The sequence below is a fragment of the Crotalus tigris genome, unplaced genomic scaffold (genome assembly GCF_016545835.1).
Source record: "Crotalus tigris isolate CLP2741 ecotype Arizona unplaced genomic scaffold, ASM1654583v1 scf7180000024434.1680833, whole genome shotgun sequence".
NCBI classification, from domain to species: domain Eukaryota; kingdom Metazoa; phylum Chordata; class Lepidosauria; order Squamata; family Viperidae; genus Crotalus; species Crotalus tigris.
Genome location: NW_024100602.1, coordinates 1,567,024 through 1,587,432, shown reverse-complemented (window position 1 = coordinate 1,587,432; position 20,409 = coordinate 1,567,024). Strand labels below are relative to the sequence as shown.

Sequence of the window (20,409 nt, the reverse complement as noted above, 5' to 3'; positions counted from 1 at the left end):
GGAGCCCAGAATCTTTTTTTCTCAACAAAGTTGTTTGCAGATTTGCTCTCCGTAGTATCATCTTCCACTCCTAGCAGATCCTCGTCCCTACTGTAAATCACACAGCCAAAAAGTCAAGTTTATTTTTACTACTAGAAATTTTAATGCACATATTAAATAAATATTTCCAACAATTTCATATTTCAATTTGTATACAGTAAACTTTTTTTAAGCCCTTAAGGAGCAAGAAAGATGTGCTGTTATAGCAAGGTTGTTCACAGTTTTCATGCTCTTTTTTAACATAGTTTTTTTCTTATTGGTGTTATTTTAAATGACCCTTTGAAAATACACTTTTCAAATCAAATATGTGACACAGAATCTCATTCCTCAGAATTATTGAAACTTTCTGAAATCCCTGTTTGGGCAGAACACATTGTTCCAGACCACTGCAGATTTGAGCACAAGATCTGTTTTGTCCAGATAAAGAACTAAACCAGGGCACAGAAAGGAAATAGACAACATAAGCATCTCACATAGTAATCAATTTGAAGTCTAATCAAGATAGAATGGTAATTAATGTTCCCTGGTAAATTCTGAATGAAACAGTCATGAGGATGGTGGAAAAATCTAATATTGTTGCAAAGCTTGCTTGGTCAGGAAAGGTTTGTGAGAAATTAAGCCCTTTGGATCTGGTATATCTCACATGCATGATCTCCCTCCCCTTGGGTTTTAATCAAATTAATGTATAAGGGAAGTTAAAAAAAACTTATAAACTTACATCATTGCCTTAAAAATCCATCTTTAAATCAGAGCAATGTATGAAAACATAAACATAACTCTAATAGTTTATAACCCTAATAGCTACGTTTGTTCAGTGACAACTAGAAAAGATTATCAAAACAGCAAAATGTTTCTAGATAGTTTTCCAGCTGATATAAATATGTCACTTGAATCTCATGTGAAGCACACAAACACAAATATCTACATATCAGTAGCTACGGGTAATCAGAACAACTGACATGCGCTAACAATATGGCAACGAAAAATAATCACAAATCAGTTCAGTTGCTGGTTTTCCTCAAAGTATTTTTTGGGAAGTTGGCTTACAAATAAAATTGCAAATTATAGAGTGACAAAATTGCAAGACTAAGAAAAAACCCTCAAGGACTGACTTTGGGTCGGGGGTTTCAAGTTGCCAATCATCTGGAAAGAAGGCTTCTTTTCTCCTTAGGGTTACCTAGGAACTGAAAATACCCTGATGGCCCTAGAGTTAATTTTATTCAATCTTATGGAATATCCTTAGAAATGGTGGTGTAATAGGTGAAATATCATTTTTAACTTATCGCCACTTTATTGACAGGACAATAAATCCAGACCTTTGGAAAAATGATTAGCATTGAAAGAACAAAGCAAACCATGCCCTTAGCATCTCCTCCAGCAAGGACAGTCATTATGTTTTCATCATCTCTTCTCTATTACACAAAAATGAAAACAACGACCGTGTCCCATCTGGGTAGGACCTAAAAGACTTATTTAAACAAATTTGACTCCAAGGAAGACCACCATCTACAAATATTAGAGACATTTCACATGTGTGCAAAAAAGCACACCAAAATAAGTCCCTAACACAAAGAATTGGGGATGGACTCCATCCTCTTAAGTAACTTATCTGAGGTAGAAATTTGGTCCCAAGTGTATGATTTTATTGAAGAGGGTATGTTCTATGCTTATGCCTAGATCAACTACCTCCTACTTATCCTACCCCATGTTAAAAACCAATCTAACAAAACATAATGCATGGCCCCTCCCAAAGAACTCAAAATCTTCCTAAGTGAAGAGCAACCTTCCATGAGTATTTAAACATTATACTGCTTTTTCTTTAAAAAGCATTAAAGCTGGAATACAAAAATAGAGCCTCTTTTGTTTTTTAAAAAAACACAGAACAATTATAAACAACTAAATCAAGTTTTGTTCCCCCTCTTCTTCCAATCCTCTTTTATAGTCATCGTCATAGGTAAGTCTCTAGTTATTGTCTATCAACTGAGTCTCTGGACAATGTCCTCCAGCAAAGGAAAGTGGTCATAAGCGGTAGAAGGTGAGGCAGGTCAGGGCGATGGCTTTGGGCTGGAGTTTCGAGTCCTTTTGCTCCTTCGATTGAAAGGATAATTAAGAAATTCGAAGCGTCTATGAGGCTCTGTTGTTTGGTGGCCTTTGGGCAGCCGCTTCATGAAGTGCACCTCACGCTGATGCTGACGAGTCTTGGAGCCTTTGCGGGGACGCCCCTTCCGGGTGAAGGCCATGTACCATCCTTCGTATTTTGCATTTTGTAATGCTGTGTAGTTGTTCTCCAGCACAATCTCAGTGAAGACACAATCCTTGCCTTTGCCATTGCTCTGCAAGTGGAAAAGAATGAATAATTTGACATCTTTTGTCTTACCCACCTCACCTGTCCTTAAAGCAGTGGTTCTCAACTTTTTTAATGCCGCGACCCCCAACCAGTTGTAAGTCAAGGACTAAACCGGTCGTAAGTCGAGGACTACCCAACCGATCGTAAGTCGAGGACTTTCCCTGCCCGGGAGTGCCGCGCATGCGTGGTGCCGCCCCCTGTGCCGGCCGAGGCGTAGCTGGCAAGTGGCAGAGACGGAGCAGGCCAACCACCGGCTGGGCCACCAGCTGGCCCAGCCCAAGGCAGGTAAGGCACCCGCCGGAAGAGGGGGAAAAAATGGCAGACAGCCTTGCTTGGTGACCCCCGTGAAATGGTCGATCGACCCCAAATGGGGTCGCGACCCATAGGTTGAGAACCGCTGCCTTAAAGCCTCTTTGGGCAGGTATCAGCCCCACACTTATAATAAGCCTTTTCCAATAAAACATTTTAGGTATCTCCATTTATATCCAAGCTTCTATGTTCCATTATGCCAAGCAGCTTTACTGAAGCAAAGGCCACAATGATTGTGATATGGTATAAGTTCATGACTAAAGAAAAAACTTTTCTCCATAAATTCAGTGTCCATTGTAAATAGCAGTGGCTGATACAGTAACTAAGTTTGTAGGAATTATATACTCATATATTCACTTTTATGATTACTTGTTCCTTACTATCCTATTGACTATCCTTTTTTCCCTACAACTACAATTAGTTTTCTTTTATTATTATCCAAAGCTCCAATTTAAGTAGAAAGAGACAAACATTTTTACTTACTGTTGCTCAACAAAATCACTGTGTATAATCAGAATAGCAACAGTTCTATAAGTAGTGAAAATATCTGTTTATACTTCAACCCCCATGTGTGCAGGTAAATGCTGTAAGAATTGGATGCCATTAAAATCTGCAAAGCTCTATATCTGTGTACTACATGTCTTTTCAAACTTTTTCTCCTACTTTGTACAAAAACTAGGATTGAAATTTAGAGTCTGTTAACAATAAGACTATTAATTTTAATGTTGGGTGTATTCAGTAGCACAAACACCGTAATTTTCATTTAGCTCTCTATTCAACAAACACATATTTCTAGAAGTGTGAAATTAGAGAAACTGAAAGAGGCATTTGATATGACCTTGTCATGTCTATTTTTCCTCCATTTACTTCACTCTCTTACATATACATAGATGTATAAATTATAGTTTGTATATATCTTTCCTTTCATTATGTTTTAGTTAATAAAGTTGTGTCTAGATAGAGTGAATCTTTAGAATCCTGCCTTAATACTTAGATTCTAAAGTGATACAGAAGATGGCACCTCACAGAAGGTGCCAAATATCCTTAGCACTTATTACAAACATGGCAGACTTCAGTTACTGCTAATTAGTGTCACTTCATTTGAATGCAACCTAACTCATTACAGATTTAAATAGGAGTGTTTGGAAACCAAACACTAACACTTTACACCAACTGGCAAATCCAGAGGGGGCCCAAAAGGGATCACTCTGATTGTGAATTTCTTGTCCTCTGCATATAATAAATTTTCTGCCAAAAAGAAACATCTAGAGCTGGTATAATTACTATAGGATTTAGATAAAATATTCTCCTTAAAATATCAAAGAATAATTGCCAGTAGAAGAATGCAGATTTATTCAGAAGACAGAATACACCACAGCATATCCATAGTAGATTGAGTGATGTTGTGGTGCCTGATCAACCGAGGTAGTTGGGCTCCTAGATGGACATCTCAATACGAGATCAACAAGATTGATCAATTCTGCATTCCTGTGCTGCTGGTCCTTTCTAACCATAACCACATGCAAAGCAAAAGTGAGACAATGAAAAGAGAACCAAGTTGAAAAGTCAGTAAAAATCATCATGGAAGACCATATATCTATTTATCTAAATCTGGGCTCATAATTTGAATGGAAAGTTGAAGGACGTTGGAAGCTTTGCTAAGAAATCAAAGCATCTCGAAGTCTAACAATATCTTTTTTAAATAAAGGGTCTCATATTCTAGTGTAGGACCGTTTCAATAGGAACATGACAAGCAATTTTATACCAGATATGATCCTAATCCTTCTACCTCAATACTGTCTTTGCTTATTGGTAATGTTAGCCACTTTTAGGCTAAAGCCTTATTTGGTTGACTAGAGATTAAACATGGGATCTTGTGTTTCCAAACACGGCACCACTGTTGAGCTACATCTCATCCCTACAAGGAATAGGAAATATTTTGGAATGTTTTACTAAGAGTAGCAGTGGAATCTATGGGGAAGGTCCTTTGCAATGGAGATGGGAAGAAATGAATCTAAATGACAAGACTTAGGAATGCACTTCATTTTTATACTGCTGAGCCTTTTTCATCAGCTAATGTAATACAACTTTTGCAGCATTTTTCCTGATCTCCTGCAACTATATCATGTTATCCAAGCCTAGCTTGCAACCTACCTCAAGGTTCTGTTCCAAGAACCTCGGATGTCTTTAATAAAAAATACATAGAACCAAAGACTGCTCTAAGAGAGAGAGAGAGAGCGAGCATGAAAGAGAAAGGAAAATGCACAAAACCAAAGGCAACAACTTTATTTCAGGCTGAATGTGCAGATACAGTGTGTAAACATCTCTTCAGGTAGTCCTTTCCCAAGGATGCTAATTGGGACCAGAAACTCTATTCTCAAACAACATAGTCGTAAGTTAAAAAAATCACCTGACTGCACCATTTAGCATTGGCAGTTCCCGCAGGCCCACAATGGCCATTGTTAGGCAAGGATCTCACAGGACCACAACTTGCGACTTCCTACTAGCTTCACCATTGACTTTGCTAATCAGAATCTCCCATTCAACTATCAACAGGTCTGACCCTGATTACTTTTTTTAGATTGCATTTCCATTAAAAAAAAATAATAAGCTACAACAATACTATTCTATTCTATAGATTTCCTATACCACTTCCTGCTTTTGAGTAAGACATGCATGTTAGGGATTACTTTGCAATGTTGCCATATGTCACAATTAGGGAAGAAATTAAAGTAAGAATTTACCAGAATTTTCATTTTTCAATCAAAATTCCGAGAAAATGAAAGCAACTGGTTCAGTCTTTCTTAATGCAAAAAATAATGAAGTAGGAATTTTAGATTTTTATTCAACTGCTTAAAAGTTGAGAAAGTGCAACAGGAGATCTCTGATCAAAAAGTCCTCTGGAGGGGGTAGGAGGGAGTAAAAGGGGGACAGGCAGATCCCCAATGCCAGAGAAAGAAATTTAAGTTTTCTTTATGTAATCTATCAGACTGAATTCTCCCACCTACAACATATCTGAATTAGGAAAGCAGAAACAAGGGAAAATATTAAACCTCCCTAGAATATCTCTCCAGGACTGGACTAGAATCTTTATAGAGGCTGTATATGCAGTTAATTTCATCCATGGAAAACCTTTTCATAGTTTTCATGAGAAGAAAGAAAAATCTTGTTGTTGTTTTTTAATTTATTGCTACTTTGTTTTTATACCTAAGAGAGAAGTTTGTGGATTTTCTGCCTCAAGTGCCAACTAACCTGGCCGGGGTTCATCCCCCCCTCCCATGTTCTCTGGAGAAAGACTGCATTTGTTCTTCTACTTCAGGCAGTAAAATAGCTTGGTCTAGCCCTCGGGGCCCAGGCCTTCCTCAATCTTTTTTTGATGGCTGCATGGTCATGCCCAGTGTCGTCTTTAATCCCCAAGGATCAGGATGCTGATGTTGTGTCTAACTCCTCAGGATTTAATTGGAAGGAACTGGCCCTGCCATCAAGCAGGCTGAACTAATCGCCTCAGGCAGCCTAGACTGTAAACCCTGAAGACGAGATCTCGGTGTGCCACTCAGCTTGCCCCTAACTAGACTGCTGTTGACATCTTTTGTAGATTCTCTTCTTAAATATATTTAAGTTATTTTGATTGTTCTGAACTTTTTAATTTAATGTTTTCATAACATTTTAAGATCTGTCTTCAAAAGTACTTTTGTGTTAATTGTATTTCTATGGAGCATTAGTGGAATAAACAGCATGCAAATACTTCAAATAAATATAGAAAAAGGGGAGAATTAAAAAACATAATGCTTCATAATACTGTGATTTAAGGTGGCCTCCAACATAATAGTTTCCAGGGTGGGTAAAGGGGCTCTGAGGCCAACTCTAAGTTTCTTATTAGTACATTCTGCAAATCACTATTTTTATAGCACCACACATGATTTTTTTTTACAGAGAAAGATAAGCCACAGTTTTTGAGGTCTTCTTACAAAAGACCTTTGAGTTATAGAATTTTCATGCAATTTGTGTAAAAATTAGAAGAAGTGTCAAAAAGTGGAGCTTTAAATATGTTGGCTCAAAAATATGTTTCACAAATCCAATGATATTTCATTTGGATTTCTACGAGGCTCAAAGTCACAAACTTTGTCTGGAATACAAACGCTTTTGGTCTCCAGCAAGCCTGCATAGACGTAAGGTTAAAATGGTTGATCTTTTAAAATGAATAGTCTGTGGCTGAAAAAAAATATCCAGAAATATCATACTTACAATAGACCTCATCATGCAATAAGATGGCTGCATGGTCATGCCCATCCATTTATATTTTACACTGCATCTAAAACTGATGTACAATTTTCTTAATTGTTTATGACCATAAAATCAATGATATAGTAACCAGAAGCAAAAGGGAAAACAAAATGCTAAACAATTATTGGGATTATAGAAATAAGTGTTTGCGATTGATCACATCTGCCATGCTAACATTTTGTAAATAGTGAAGTTTATACTCCAAGTATATCCCAATACTATTTAGTTAGGAAATCCATTACACATTTTCATCTATCCAAATATTCCTCCAATCCAAAAAAGTACTGATTTAAACCTCTTCTCTTTTCTCCACCTTCTAAAAATGTGTTTAAATGATTGCTTTAAATACTGGATTTTTGAGGTTAAGGACAAACTTGCTGCATGAAGTTTTCCCAAAACAAATGAAAGTATACAAATGAGCAACTTACTAGCTTCAATCACATACCCTCCTGTTTGCATAAGGCTATTGTTCACTGCCACATCAAAAGCCAATTTAGCCATATTCTTACAATCTTCCCAAAAGTTTGTTGTCTGTCTTCTTACCTTGCCAATCAGCTTTCCTTTTTTGTTCATGCAAATATAGAAGCCTGTCTCTGCTCCCTTGATTCTTACTCTGCTCCCAAAAGTATCAGTCTCCACAATGAGCTTAGCTGGAAAGAATAAGGCAACAGAAATCAAGTTATAAGATCAACATCCTATAGAAGTCTGAGAGGAAAAAAAAAAGCCAAATACGATGACATTTTTCTGTTGTAGCAAGACTTATGTACAATGAAATGTAATGATAATCCATGTAGTTGGGCATTCTATACAATCACAATAGAGCCAAAAGGGGCCCGGGACTGTGCTGTTCTTGTGATAAGGAATAAAACTCTGGAGTATGGATGTAAAATCACTTACGGTACATTTATTTTTTGATACACAGAGCAATGTGCCCGCTTAAACTCCATCCACTCCCAAATCTCATTTAAGAGTCTCCATTTGAAGCAAAGAAAAAAGGAATATGTTTTACAGGGAACCAGGAGCTGCATTGTACATTACTTTTTCCCTATGGTGTGAGAATCAATGGAACAATAACATCAATAGCACAAATATATTTTTCCACTTGTCTTTGAAAGACTGGGTAATTTTATTTATCTATTAAGAATTATGTGATAATAACTTGGTTAATTTTTAAGGCATCACAAGTTTATTCTTTGTATTGGCTCCTGTTGTCTATACCCAGCAACAACAACAAAATCATTTCAATATTGTAATAGTATCCTTTGGTCCAAAAGATAGAATAAAGAAAGCAAAAAATGTGATTATTCTAAATTTCCTATATCTTTTTAAACTTAGAACTCTTAGAATTTAACTAACCAGAGGAGCAAGCAGAGGTGGGGGGAGTAATCTATGATAGACAGTCTTTCACGACTGCTGAGCTGAAATACTCTTTACCCATCCTTCACTAGGCAAAAAAACCTACACCAGCATGAAATTGACTGTCCCCATAGCAGATCCCTATTCTGCATTAACTGTCTGTTTCAAGTTACTGCAGTCATCTGACTACTTTCCAAGGTAACAGTAACACAATCTTACAGATTTTATATACCCTGATACTGACCTCAGACAGTGTTGAAATAAAGAAAAAATTGCATGTTAATATGGTACATCTAAGAAGAGATTAAGCCTGTCTATCTCATAATCAAGAGACAGATGAAGGCAACATCATGAGAACACAAAAAAAAAAAGAAAATATTGCCAGCACATGCTTGTGCCATGATCAAGGCAAATAATTAAAACCCTATGCACAAAACATGGAGAAGAAAATCAGAAGTTAATACAAAATCTAGGTCAGCAATAAATACAAAAATAATGATATTTTCTAAAGATAGCAATATGGTCTGTGCAACAAAGAGAATTTAGAATTTCTTCCTTAATTATCTTGCCTTCATTGCATCTCTGTTCTGTCTAGAGTCTAGACCATGAAGAACCAGAAGGCAGTTTAAGACCCTTCTCCACCTTCTTCCCTCTTTGTATGGTTGCTGATTTTGCAGAGAAAAGCTGACCCCTTAAAGCATTTCTCCTTTGTGAGAGGGTATATTGATTTAATCTCAGTTTTTTAATGGGCATTGATTGACTTATGGAGCTGCTATGCAAATTACAGATCAATAGCTTGTCCTTTCTTCTTGCTTTTGCATAAACCCCAAGATCTGGAGCCAATTGTCCTCCAAGAACTATCTCGGCAATCCAACTCTGCCATAATATTGTTTCTGAAAGAAATAAAGGATTCTGTGTGGAACTTTTGTTTAGGGTTCAGGGTGCCCAAAATTTCTATGAAGAATTGGACTTCATGCTTGCCATTTCTGATCATAAAATGATGATATAACTCTAAACTGGATCCTACTCTTCTTTTTACTGATAACACTTGAGACTTTGCGACAAAGCTTTTGCTGACAAAGGGCAAATTCTGAGACTTTAAAATAATATTCACACCAATGATTGGAATCCATCATATCTTGTACCCAGTAAAACAACTCTTCTTCTGTGGTCCATATCTTTCTCTTACTCTCCCCCATCGCATTCTATCAAGGACCTGTTTTTAATATGAAAGACAACCCGTTGGGTCATGGTTTCAGAGATATATCCTCATCTTAACAGAGAAACAGAATGACCAAGAGTGGGCAAAACAGCAGTAGGAACAGAAGTGATTTCCCATTACCTGCCTCTTGGGAACTTCCTCTTGGGAATCTGACAGGGAGCATCAGAAATCCTTCCCCTTTCCTTCTTTTCCCTTTTCAGCAGGCAGGTAACTGGCTGCTGCTGGGTGGGGAAAGAGAGGGGATAACTAGAACTGAAAGAAGTTGCAATCCAAATATCTGGAGAGCATAATGTTGCCTATCTCCTATCAAAAAGAACCTAGAATGCTGCTTCAATGAAACAATTTTTGTGCATCACCTTTGATCCTGAATTTGCACCCATTAATGCAAATCCTACTTCACTGAGGCTGGGCTAATCACATTAGGGCAAATATAAACACAAACATGCTCCGTCAACCAGGTGAGTGGTTTTATGGCACTTCAGCCTTTGCAGAAAAGTTATCTGCAAAGTCCTCTCAAAAGCAGTAATACACTATTCACCTGTAATGAATTTTAGGGAAAGAGAGGAATAGCATTGCAATGAAGATAAGCCACAATGCTTTCCATAATATTCCTTGTTGTCCCTCTCATCTTTTTTGTGTTTTACCTTTTAGACTGGATGTCAAAGCGCTACTGTGAAAAAAAGAGAAGCATTCAGATTATACAAAGGCAGAACAGCTGGAATATACCAGCTCAGTGTAAAGTTTGGAGAGGCTCACTATTTTACCCCAAACACTACATTCGGCTAAGGTCTTCAATAAGAAAGAATATTACCATCAGTGGCACAAGAATAGAAGTACACATTAAGGGCAAACACATGAGCATGACAGAAACTGCACAAATTGTTTAACCCTGGTTTATTAATTCTGCTAATGATCTTTCTCTCACTTCCACCTTTTTAACTCATCATTTATTTAATCAGTTTTCAATACAAAAATTAATTGTTTAAAGGAAAGAATAAAGTTATTAGAAGTGCACTGCAAAAATATAGTAATCACTGAAAGATTAAAAACAAAAAGAAACTTGGCTGACATGTCAGCATCATCCACAATTTTGCAGTTCTGGCAGCCATTGGGAAGAACTTATGAGTCCTGGAGGATTAATCTCTGCTTCTCTCTAATACTCTTGCATTTACGTTGCTCTTGTTAACATAGGTTGAGTCATCCATGGCCATACTGTCTCACTCACCATCATGATGCTTAGAGACAGTGGGAGGAACTATTCTTTTTTTAACCAATCATTATACTAGATAGCCACATTTTCTAATCACAATTGTTCTGCTTACAGAAGAAAAAGTCTTGGCCCAACTAGATACATTTGGACCATAGCTCCCAGAATTCCCAGCCAGTATAGGTAACTTCTAGGAATCTTGAGTGTCTAAGGAATGCTAGTTTGCAAGGGATAACTTGTTTTCCTAGCAACAATAAACTACATCAATTTGATTATCACATCAATTATCCTATCAATTCTGAAGATCTGATATGCTTGCACTTGCTGCAAAGGGAAAGATCCTTTTGCAACAAGAAAAATGCATATTTGATACATAATCAAGGGAAGGCTTTTTTTTTTTAAGAAAACTGTGTCAGGCTTAGCCTAACAAAATGCCTTTTCCATAAGCAGCAAACATTTCTACATGAGTTAGTTAAATCTTTCAATCTCTTTTTAAAAATAATTTCTGCCCTGCTTTCTTGAACCTATGACTTGCAACAAACTAAGTGCAAACCATTTCCTTTTCTCTTTTCTTAGGAAGGAGAAAGAGAGAGATGGCGTGGGATTATCATTTTAGTGCCCAGGCTAATATGTCAATACTGGAACAATTTCTATAACTTTTATGTTTAGGAAAACTCAATATGTTCATCAAGTCTTGAGCTTTAATTCTCTTTATTCATCTTGCAACTTGCAATGCAACAACTTTTTTTGGGGGGGGGGTTATTTACTGCATCAGTTGCTCCAAATTCCCAAATTCCACATACAAGGCCCACAATATGATGCTCAGAAACTAACCCTCTACAGGGCTATATAAATAAACTAATGGAAGCCAAGACACTGCTATCATCAAGACAAGGCTGGTACAATAACTTCAGAAGTATCCTGAATTAATGGGAGCTTGCTATTAACAGAAGCTGATTCCAATCCTAAAATAATAAGACATAAAAAAGTTATTATTATATTATTTATTACTTCTGAAAAATTCCCTAAAAGACACAACTGAAAACAAATGCAACAATTATCATTCATTTCTAACACTACTTCCTCTCCTAGTGATTCAAAGTCAGATTGCAGATTGCTATATAAGACAGAAGTACACCAAGCTTTAAGATCCATAGGCTTCACTCCTAATTAGAAAACTTTTTGGGATACGTTATTTCACAGGTTTCTATAATTCATCCCAAATCTGCCCCATTTTTACGCCATGGAGATAGACAACATATGACTTACATGTAGCTCCTTTTTACTGAACTCTTGGACTCCCCCCCCCACAGTTCCAATGCCAATGTTCACCTGAGAAATGCCACATAGCAGGCCAAGTAAACTGATTGGTTTATCAAGTCCAACTTGATGAGATAATGTTTTGGTTTTTTTAATGTTTTACTTCAGAAAGTACAGGCTCTCCAAAATGAGATGAATTCTATTCTCCTCTGGCACAATCCATGCATTGTCATTATGGCCATATCCTGTGACTCTCAATAGCCAAAGTGAAAAAGTGACTCCAGTCACAAAGTAGAACATGTCTTTTATAGAGCAAAGCTTGGAGGGCAGGACTGAACTTTCTCCAGATCCCCATTAGGAACTTGCAACATCTTCTAGAGACATCCAACTATTGTGAAGTCACTAAAGAGATAATGAGGTGACTGGGTGGTGCTAGATCAGGGGTCCTCAACCTTGGCAACTTTAAGAGTTGTGGACTTCAACTCCCAGAATTCCTCAGCCAGCAAAGCTAGATGATGCTTCAAGTCACCAGTGTGAAAATATTTTAAATATAGGCATGTCTCTTTTTGAGATGAGAACTCTATTCTGGGAATGACAGTGGCTACTATAAGGTCTTATTACTTTGTGCAAGGAGCAGTTTTTCAATAAGATTAAAAGAATATTGATGGTTTCTTCCCATCAATGATTTCCTCCAAAACATTCCCAATACCTCTATTAAAATCTTAAACAGTCTTTTCACCACTGGGATGGGGAACAAAACTGATCAGGTAGGGAATTCCTTTAAGGTTCCAAACAACCTATGGTCCTGATGGTCTTACCTTTCCCTATCCAACTGATCTATATGCTTTCCTGCAGAAACGTAGTTTGTTCTATAATAAAAATAGATTATTCTACTCTTAGTCTAATTAAAGCATTGCCACAGTTGCTGATGGGTTAGATCAAGTCTGTCTAGAACAGAACTCCATTTCCCATAATGTTAAAACAAGTCTAATAATGTAATATTTAATAATGCAGAAACAGCAAACTTGAAATTTCTCAACATTTTTTTCCTTTAGAAGAGTCTTCTGTTTTTCTACTTCATTGCCCAGATCCTTGAGAACTTTTTTCAAAATAAATTGTATTTTCTGAAGTAATATTCTTATTGGAAATGGACACTACCAGTAGAAACATGCAGAGAATTTTCTGCATGGCACCAAGTCAGCCACTGAAATGGACAGCCAATTTTTCCATAAACCTAGTGAATCTAACCTGATGTCATCACCTCACTCTCATCATCTCTTTCTGCCTCTCTTAACTCTTTCTGTTTGAAACTGCGTAAGACCAGTTCTTTTCCCTGGGTGAATGTTGAGCTGTATATGGATTACAATACTGTGGCCTTCTCCAAACTGGCTTTGGACTTCACCAACTACAAACCCCAGGTTGAAAACTGCTAAATTCCAGCATCACATCACTTCTTCTTTTAACCTATTATGAGCCCTTTAACTTTATTGCTTTTTTGGTCTATAAAATATTAACATCTGTAACCTCCTCCTTGCCCAAGGACAATTGGACCCCTGACTCCTTTTCATTGAGCTGCATAGACAAGGTTCCCTTATTTATCTGTCTTTGGGGGACACAAGTAAGGGAGGTCGATCAAGAGAGCAGTTAACATTTAAAGAGCATCAGTTTTCATGCTCTTCCTCTGCTGACTGGTGGGGAGGCATAGAAAAGCAGCCCCAAACACAGGCAGAACACCACATGCTTTTTTCCTCTTCTACCTTTTCAAAGGCCCTTTTCTGATTTATTGCCTGTTGGTCAGCTTTACCACACGAGCCTCTTCAGGGACTCACCCTCTAACGCTGAATTGCTGCTGCCTTGACAGACTCAATTGGTTTGAAATTGCTTTGGCACAGAGATACAGACTGAAAGCAGAGAAGAAATTGTCAGAGAGAAAAACAATAACCTGCCCACAAGAAGGCAAACTAGCAAAATGCCCATTCCAATCCTAAAATTATAAGACATACAAAAGTTATTATTATGTTATTACTTCTGAAAAATTCCCTAAAAGACACAACTGAAAACAAATGCAACAATTATCATTCATTTCTAACACTACTTCCTCTCATAGTGATTCAAAGTCAGATTACAGATTGCTATATAAGGCAGAAGTACGCCAAGCTTTAAGATCCATAGGCTTCACTCCTAATTAGAAAACTGAGTCAGATATTGACAGTCAAGACAGATAACTAAGAAAAATGGACCTGACCTGAAATCAGCTATTAAAATGTCACAACAGAGAAAATGGCTATTGGTGGAAATAAATCACTTTTTTTGAAAGAAAGAAAGAAAGAAAGAAAGAAAGAAAGAAAGAAAGAAAGAAAGAAAGAAAGAGAAAGAAAGAAGGAAAGAAAGACAATAACTAAAAAGCAAAGCAAAACAACTTGAAGTATAACATAAGATGTGAAGGGTGTGAAAAGTTGATTTTGTTAGTGATGGGGTGAAAGCTTAACAGTTCCAACTCTATTCTTTCCCTTCAGTGACAGATTTATCCCAGTAAAAATTATGTTTCATGCTCAAACTTTGAAAGGAAAGTGAGCTACGTAGATGCAGAAAAAATGCAGCGAGGCACACTTGATCCCCTAACTGGATGTGAAGAGGAGAAAGTATTCAGGAAATGTTTAAAAAGGTGAAAGTAAGAAGACTTTTAATAGCTCTTCCAGACATGGGGGTCTCTCCAGAGATTCATATAGAACAATCCTGAACCTCTATTTTAACATTTACAGACTTGCAATTCTCCTAAAACCTTACATCTGAAAAACTGCTTGTGTTCTCTTTCTTTTTAGATCACTGCTGAGTTTGCTTCTTACGCTTCAAATGCTTAACCATTTTTAATAGAAATATTTTCTTTTGCAAATCATCCATTCCTGTGTGTTGTAATGCTGTTATGTAAACATTAAGTAACTTTTTAGAGAATGATATATTTAAGGAAGGGATGCAGTTTTTTCCTTTATTTAAAAGAAAACTATGTTGTATATTTCAGTTATGACTGGGACAGTTTTCTTGAAAGCTAAGATGCATACTGTAATACACATGCAAACTCTTCCCTCACTATCAGTGCCTGCTAAAAATGTTAATAAAATCTTCAGCCAGCTTAAATATAAGCAAGCCTGCATGATTTTTAGATAATAGTTTGATGTGAGAAGGGCGAATGTGGCTAATGTGAGAGGTCAATAATTGTAGTCATGATACATAAATTGTAGCTATATGGAGATTCAATACTAGGATGTACATTATTGACCACAAATTGAAGACAATGCAATTATGGAGCATCTCATTTAATATTATACAGTGTTTCATAAGCATAATTAAAGTTAGAAAGGAAAACATGGACTTATGATTTGTTGCAGTGTATTTTTGATGAACTGAATATAAACTGATCATTTGTAAAACTAAGTCTCACTTAAATCTTTACAGCCAGTCTTCTATTCTCGCATCTTTTTCTCTTTGGGAAAGATATTTTGTGCATCCTAAAAGCTTATTTTCCCAGAGAAGCCTTCCCTAGCTGAAGGCAAGTTTTGCCTGTGATTCTAGAAAACCTGGGGTTAATATCACAACATGCTTCCAGTTTCCCTATTTCCGCTGCACTGTTAGGCTGGAACATACTGCAAGAAGATGCCTATTCTCCCACAGTCCTGTGATTTTAATTCTTAAAATCTTAAAATCTTAAACTCATCCCACCATTTCCGTGGTCAGTGACCAGGTGTAAAATCCAGCCCAATCTCCTCCACAGAAGCTCTGACTCAATCCGCAAAGGGAAAGCATTATACTGTTATTACAAATATTGATCCTCACATTCTTCCATCAGAAGCTTTCTGCATTCCAAATGCTTGTAATGATTTCTGGCAAACAAAGGGGATGGAAATCATCAATTACTGGGCTGCATGCATTGCCTTCTCCACCCCCACTCTCCCAGTGCTCCTGCCCATACATGCAGACTTACCATGAGCATCTCCATCTTCCGCCATAGCATTGATTTTCTTGTTGTCCAGGATTTGAACATGCTTCCCGCTGGTTCGACTGTATAGCTGATAGGTCCGGACGAGTCTCCGGCTTAGTTGGTCGGTCACCAGGCTCTGCTCCCTCACATGCTGTGTAAAATTAGGTGGGGACTGAACAGTTACCTTTAGGAAATTAAAAAATATACAACACACCATTATAATCTCTACTCCTCTGAGAAAGGCTATCTTGGTGTGCTCCTGGTGTATCTGGTGAGGGCACCAAGTTGGTGCCGTATAGAATCGAGACTCTTATGTATTGATATAGTAAAGACCAGGATTCTAGCAGTGACTGAAAAGTTACTGGGCTGCCCAGGAGTTTATCACTGGAAAACAAGCATGCAAGACAGGAAATAAAGACAAGCCTGGACCAGAACCAAGTACTAACGTGGCTCTCTTTTGTTTTCAAAGAGATGTGTCTAGACTAATGCAGATTTAAACTAGGTTCTCAATCCTGTTTGTGACACTTTAAATCTAGGAAAACTCAACAAGGCAAACAAAAATAAAAATGAATGTACCCCATCATTCATAACTATATCATCAAGGCACATTACATCCTTAACTGGCTTAAATACAATCATGTGGAATTCAATGCATCCTATTTGCCTGGAAATCAGGCTTTCAATTCCTGGATTTGTTTCTATTGCTTTGGTATTGGCTTTCCAACTATTTCAATTGGTCCATCCAAGAGTTTTGTCCCGCAGGGCTCAGAGTGCCTCTGTGCCCTGGACTAGAGTGATCGGTAGATGGGGGTGGGGATGAGGATAGCTATATTTTATCCCCTTAAACAGGGATTGGTTGTGTCAGCAGCCCAGGCAGTTCAGAATTGTCTCTCACTAATATTTATGAGGCCCTTCCATAGAGAGGCTTGCCGTGCTTTTCCCACCCACCCACCCCGCATTCAAAGTTTTCGTGAGCTGAAGGTTCGGCAACAGTAGGGCAATCTGAGCTCCGGCCGCAACCATGCAGTGGCTGTGGGGGGGGGGGCTGTGTCTGTTTCCCCTCCTCTCTCAGGCTGCTCTTCTTCCACCCCCAACGTGCTTCCAATTCCTCTTTTAAGTCTGAAGGGTTTTAGTTTGCCCCTGACATTTATAAAGACGTATTCTGAGCAAATGTTGAGGAGATTTGTTCCTTTCAACTTCATGGGGTGGCAGTGCATGAAAAAAGCCTCCCTCCTCACTGCCTCCCCACCTCCCACCCCGCCCATCTTCAGCTCCATATCAACTACTAAAGTTGTCCAAAAGATACAGAGAAGCAACTCCTTCCTGAAAGATGGACTTTATAGAAGTCTCCCCTTGATCATGTATCTCTTATCCTTTTTGTGTGTGGTGTGTGTATGCATGCATGTGTACACACGCACACACAGAGGGATGCATGGGTTTCCTATTGGCATTTCTTTCCATAACATCTCTGGATTGCTCTGCCTGCTCTAATGAGTAGACCATGTGGCCAGCCATAATACTCTTTGATTTCCATCTCATATTCCCAAATATTACAACACCGTGAGCCTACACTCCCTTTACATTCAGGTCCACCGAATTCAATTTGTTTACTCAGCTTTATAGAATTAAGCGACCATTCCAAATTTAATTCAGAATCCTACACCTGTTCTCTTGCATGGGGAATGTTTCTGCAAGCATTTGGCCTTAACTCTCTGGATTTGCAATCAATACTGCACCAAAAGGGTTATAAATTCCACAGTATCAGACTGTGTTGCTCCATATGTTAATGAGGTTTCTAATTTCTAGGAAGCAAGAGTGTTAGTAAGGTCTTTCCTATAATTAAGGTATGTTTCTTAAGTATAATTTTTAAACATCATAATAATGGAAGGAATGTGCTCTTATTTAATTCTGGAAATTGGATGGAAAAAAACAGTTTACTAAGATTTAAATAGATCATCACCAATTTCCCACCGGGGTTCTTCAACACTGCAATTGGGGAGCTCAGCGTATATCTATTCTTACTTTAAGTCAATGCTCGTTCCCACACTTTTTGCATTTTATCCTCTACTCCCCGCACTGGGTTAGTCTCTTAATCATAGGGATTCCTTTTATTACATCACTTTTTTTAAAAAAAAGGGGGGGGGAGTAAAGAGATTTTTTTTTGTCTCTATAATAAAAACCATCGCAGCTATTTAGAAAGGATTAAAACAATTCCTTACCTGTGCCTGCAAGCAGAAAGCAAACAAGTGCAGTAGCCTAGAATAATGGAAAAGGGGGAGTGGAGGGGAAAACAAAGTAGACGGTGAGATGAATTTTGCCACTGAAATGGAGCAGAAATAAAGATGGAAAATCGAGGCGACTATTTCGGGGAAGGGAAGGGAAGTCGAAATCGGTCCATAAGAGCGGCCAGACTCAATACTTACAAATAGCTGAACACGGAAGAGAAGAGATTCATCCTGCGAGATTTTTTACGCGGGGACTCGATTGGCTCGAGGCGCAGAAGAAGCGGGCTCCGCGGGCCCGAGTTTTCTCGGTTGTCTTCGGCTCCTGTGAACCGGCGGGTCCGGAGCAGGGGTCGGTGGGGGAGGCTCTCGCTTTCTCTCCGCGGGCGTCGTTTTTCCTTCGCCGGGCGGTGCTCGGCCCGCGGGGCGGCTCAAGCTCCCGGTCAGGGCGAGGGACTCCCTGGGCGCTCCCAGCCCATCCCTCGAGAGCGTCCCGCAGCCGAGCGGCACCGAATCGCCCGAGGTTGCGGCGCTGGCTGTCAGAAGGCTCCGGGGCCGAGCGGGGAGGGCAGGCTCCGCTGACAGCGCCGCGCCAGGGGCAGGGAGAGCCCGGTGTTTCGAGGCTGGCGGCTGCGGAGCTCGGAACGGGAGGCAGGCGGCTCGGCCGGGTGGGTGTGCGCTCCACTCTCGGAGCGCCCGAGGGGCAGTACGCACCAGTCCGGCCCTGGTCCCTCCTCTTGTGCGCTGCTCGCCAATGTGCCAGCCCCTTCTCATCTGTCCGGGGATGTCCCTAGACCCGCGTCCTACCCACCTTCCCCCCTCCCCCCCAACAAACATAGACCGTCCCCCATCCACCCCTCGACGGGACCAGCCAGCAGCGCTTGAAAGCATCCCGCTGGCCAAGATGCGCTGGCTTCCAGAGACTCTCCTTTCCTCCCCCACCCCACGCCCCCAACTTTGCTCACACACACACACACACCCAGCTTGGCCGAAGGGGAGGCTGCTTGCAAACGCCTCGCGTGTTTCCGGGGTGTGCGGGTTATTGCCTTGGTGCAGAAAGAGGCCACGGACGCGCTTCGGGGGGGTCCCCTGCTTTGCCCACGAGCAGCCTTCCTGCCTATCGGCGTAACACTTGCAGACGTGATGAAAAGGCACGGAAACAATTTGAGGGCGAAGGCCTTTTCCCAAGGATGGGGAGAAGCTGCAGGGATTTCCTGCTGAAAGTACTGGGCGCCCCACAGGTCGGCTGAATCTCGAGCGCTCCTTTCTGCCCAAAAGTTTGCACGCACGTTGCAATGCCTGACAAGTGTGACCGAGTTTCTGCTTAGCCTGACCGGTTGGAGAAGTGGGCAATAATCCAGCGGGGCTCGGGAGAGAAGATGAGTAAAGAGGGAACCAGGCCATGCAGAAATCCCCGTGAAACTACCGGGCAGCGGTCACCTGAGCGGGTAGGGAATGCCCGCTTCCCTCCGGGCTTTCGGGGTTGCGACTTCGAAGGAAGCAGCTTCGAAGAGGCTAAAGGGGAAGGGAAGGAATGCCAGAGCAAAAACTCGGATTCTTCTGATTTTCCAAAGAGCACCTCCATTTACACCCAACGCCGGCAGAGACTTTCCTCAAAGCAACAGGCTCCCTTTAGCATTAAAACGTGCATATAAAACCGGGTAGCTAAGATATATGAACATGCATGCCCACGCATTATGTATCTGATTAACCAACGGTGCTTTGTTAACAGTTAGCATGTGTGGAGCAATATCAAATACCCACAAAGACTAGTAATGGCTTCCTCACTCTTAAGACTACATAAAGGAACATAAACCCACCCATACACACACACACACACACACACACACACACACCCAGCCCTTCAGCCCTGGAACTTGATTTTAATGATGTAGTGCAGCCATAAGACACCTGAAACCATTCAGTGCTTCCAAGCCAGGACAGACCAAACAATGCCTAAGTTACAGAGGAAAAGAAGTGGGGAGGAGAATGAAGGCTGAGCTTCTGTACCAGCTTGAACCCTCCTGCATTTCAAAAATTAATCACTTTGAAGATTAAAATATAGTAAGAATGGTGAAACTGCAGCTCCTGTCCACCTTTGCTAATTGGACTGAGAAAATATAAGATGGGGAACAAGTGAAGCAAACTGAATTCCCTTGACTCAAAAGGAACTTGAAATTACCAGTA

General features: G+C 39.6%; 1 protein-coding gene across 1 annotated transcript; it reads right to left on the bottom strand.

The window, feature by feature from the left end:
- Positions 1-1,267: 1,267 nt before the first annotated feature.
- On the bottom strand, positions 1,268-18,455 carry FGF8 (fibroblast growth factor 8). The gene is made up of 5 exons (XM_039331135.1): positions 18,424-18,455; positions 18,220-18,256; positions 16,004-16,184; positions 7,523-7,629; positions 1,268-2,372 (listed from the first exon to the last, which is right to left on the bottom strand). Exons 1-5 carry the CDS (start codon positions 18,453-18,455, stop codon positions 2,085-2,087), a joined length of 645 nt encoding a protein of 214 aa, XP_039187069.1. The 3' UTR covers positions 1,268-2,084.
- Positions 18,456-20,409: the final 1,954 nt, after the last annotated feature.

What these genes read in the sequence shown, in the direction of transcription:
- FGF8 (XM_039331135.1), bottom strand. Translation starts at nt 18,455, where the DNA reads ATGAATCTCTTCTCTTCCGTGTTCAGCTATTT. An exon ending in TCTTCCGTGTTCAGCTATTT is followed by an intron (nt 18,257 to 18,423) that starts GTAAGTATTGAG and finishes CCATTATTCTAG; the next exon opens with GCTACTGCACTTGTTTGCTT. An exon ending in CTTTCTGCTTGCAGGCACAG is followed by an intron (nt 16,185 to 18,219) that starts GTAAGGAATTGT and finishes AATTTCCTAAAG; the next exon opens with GTAACTGTTCAGTCCCCACC.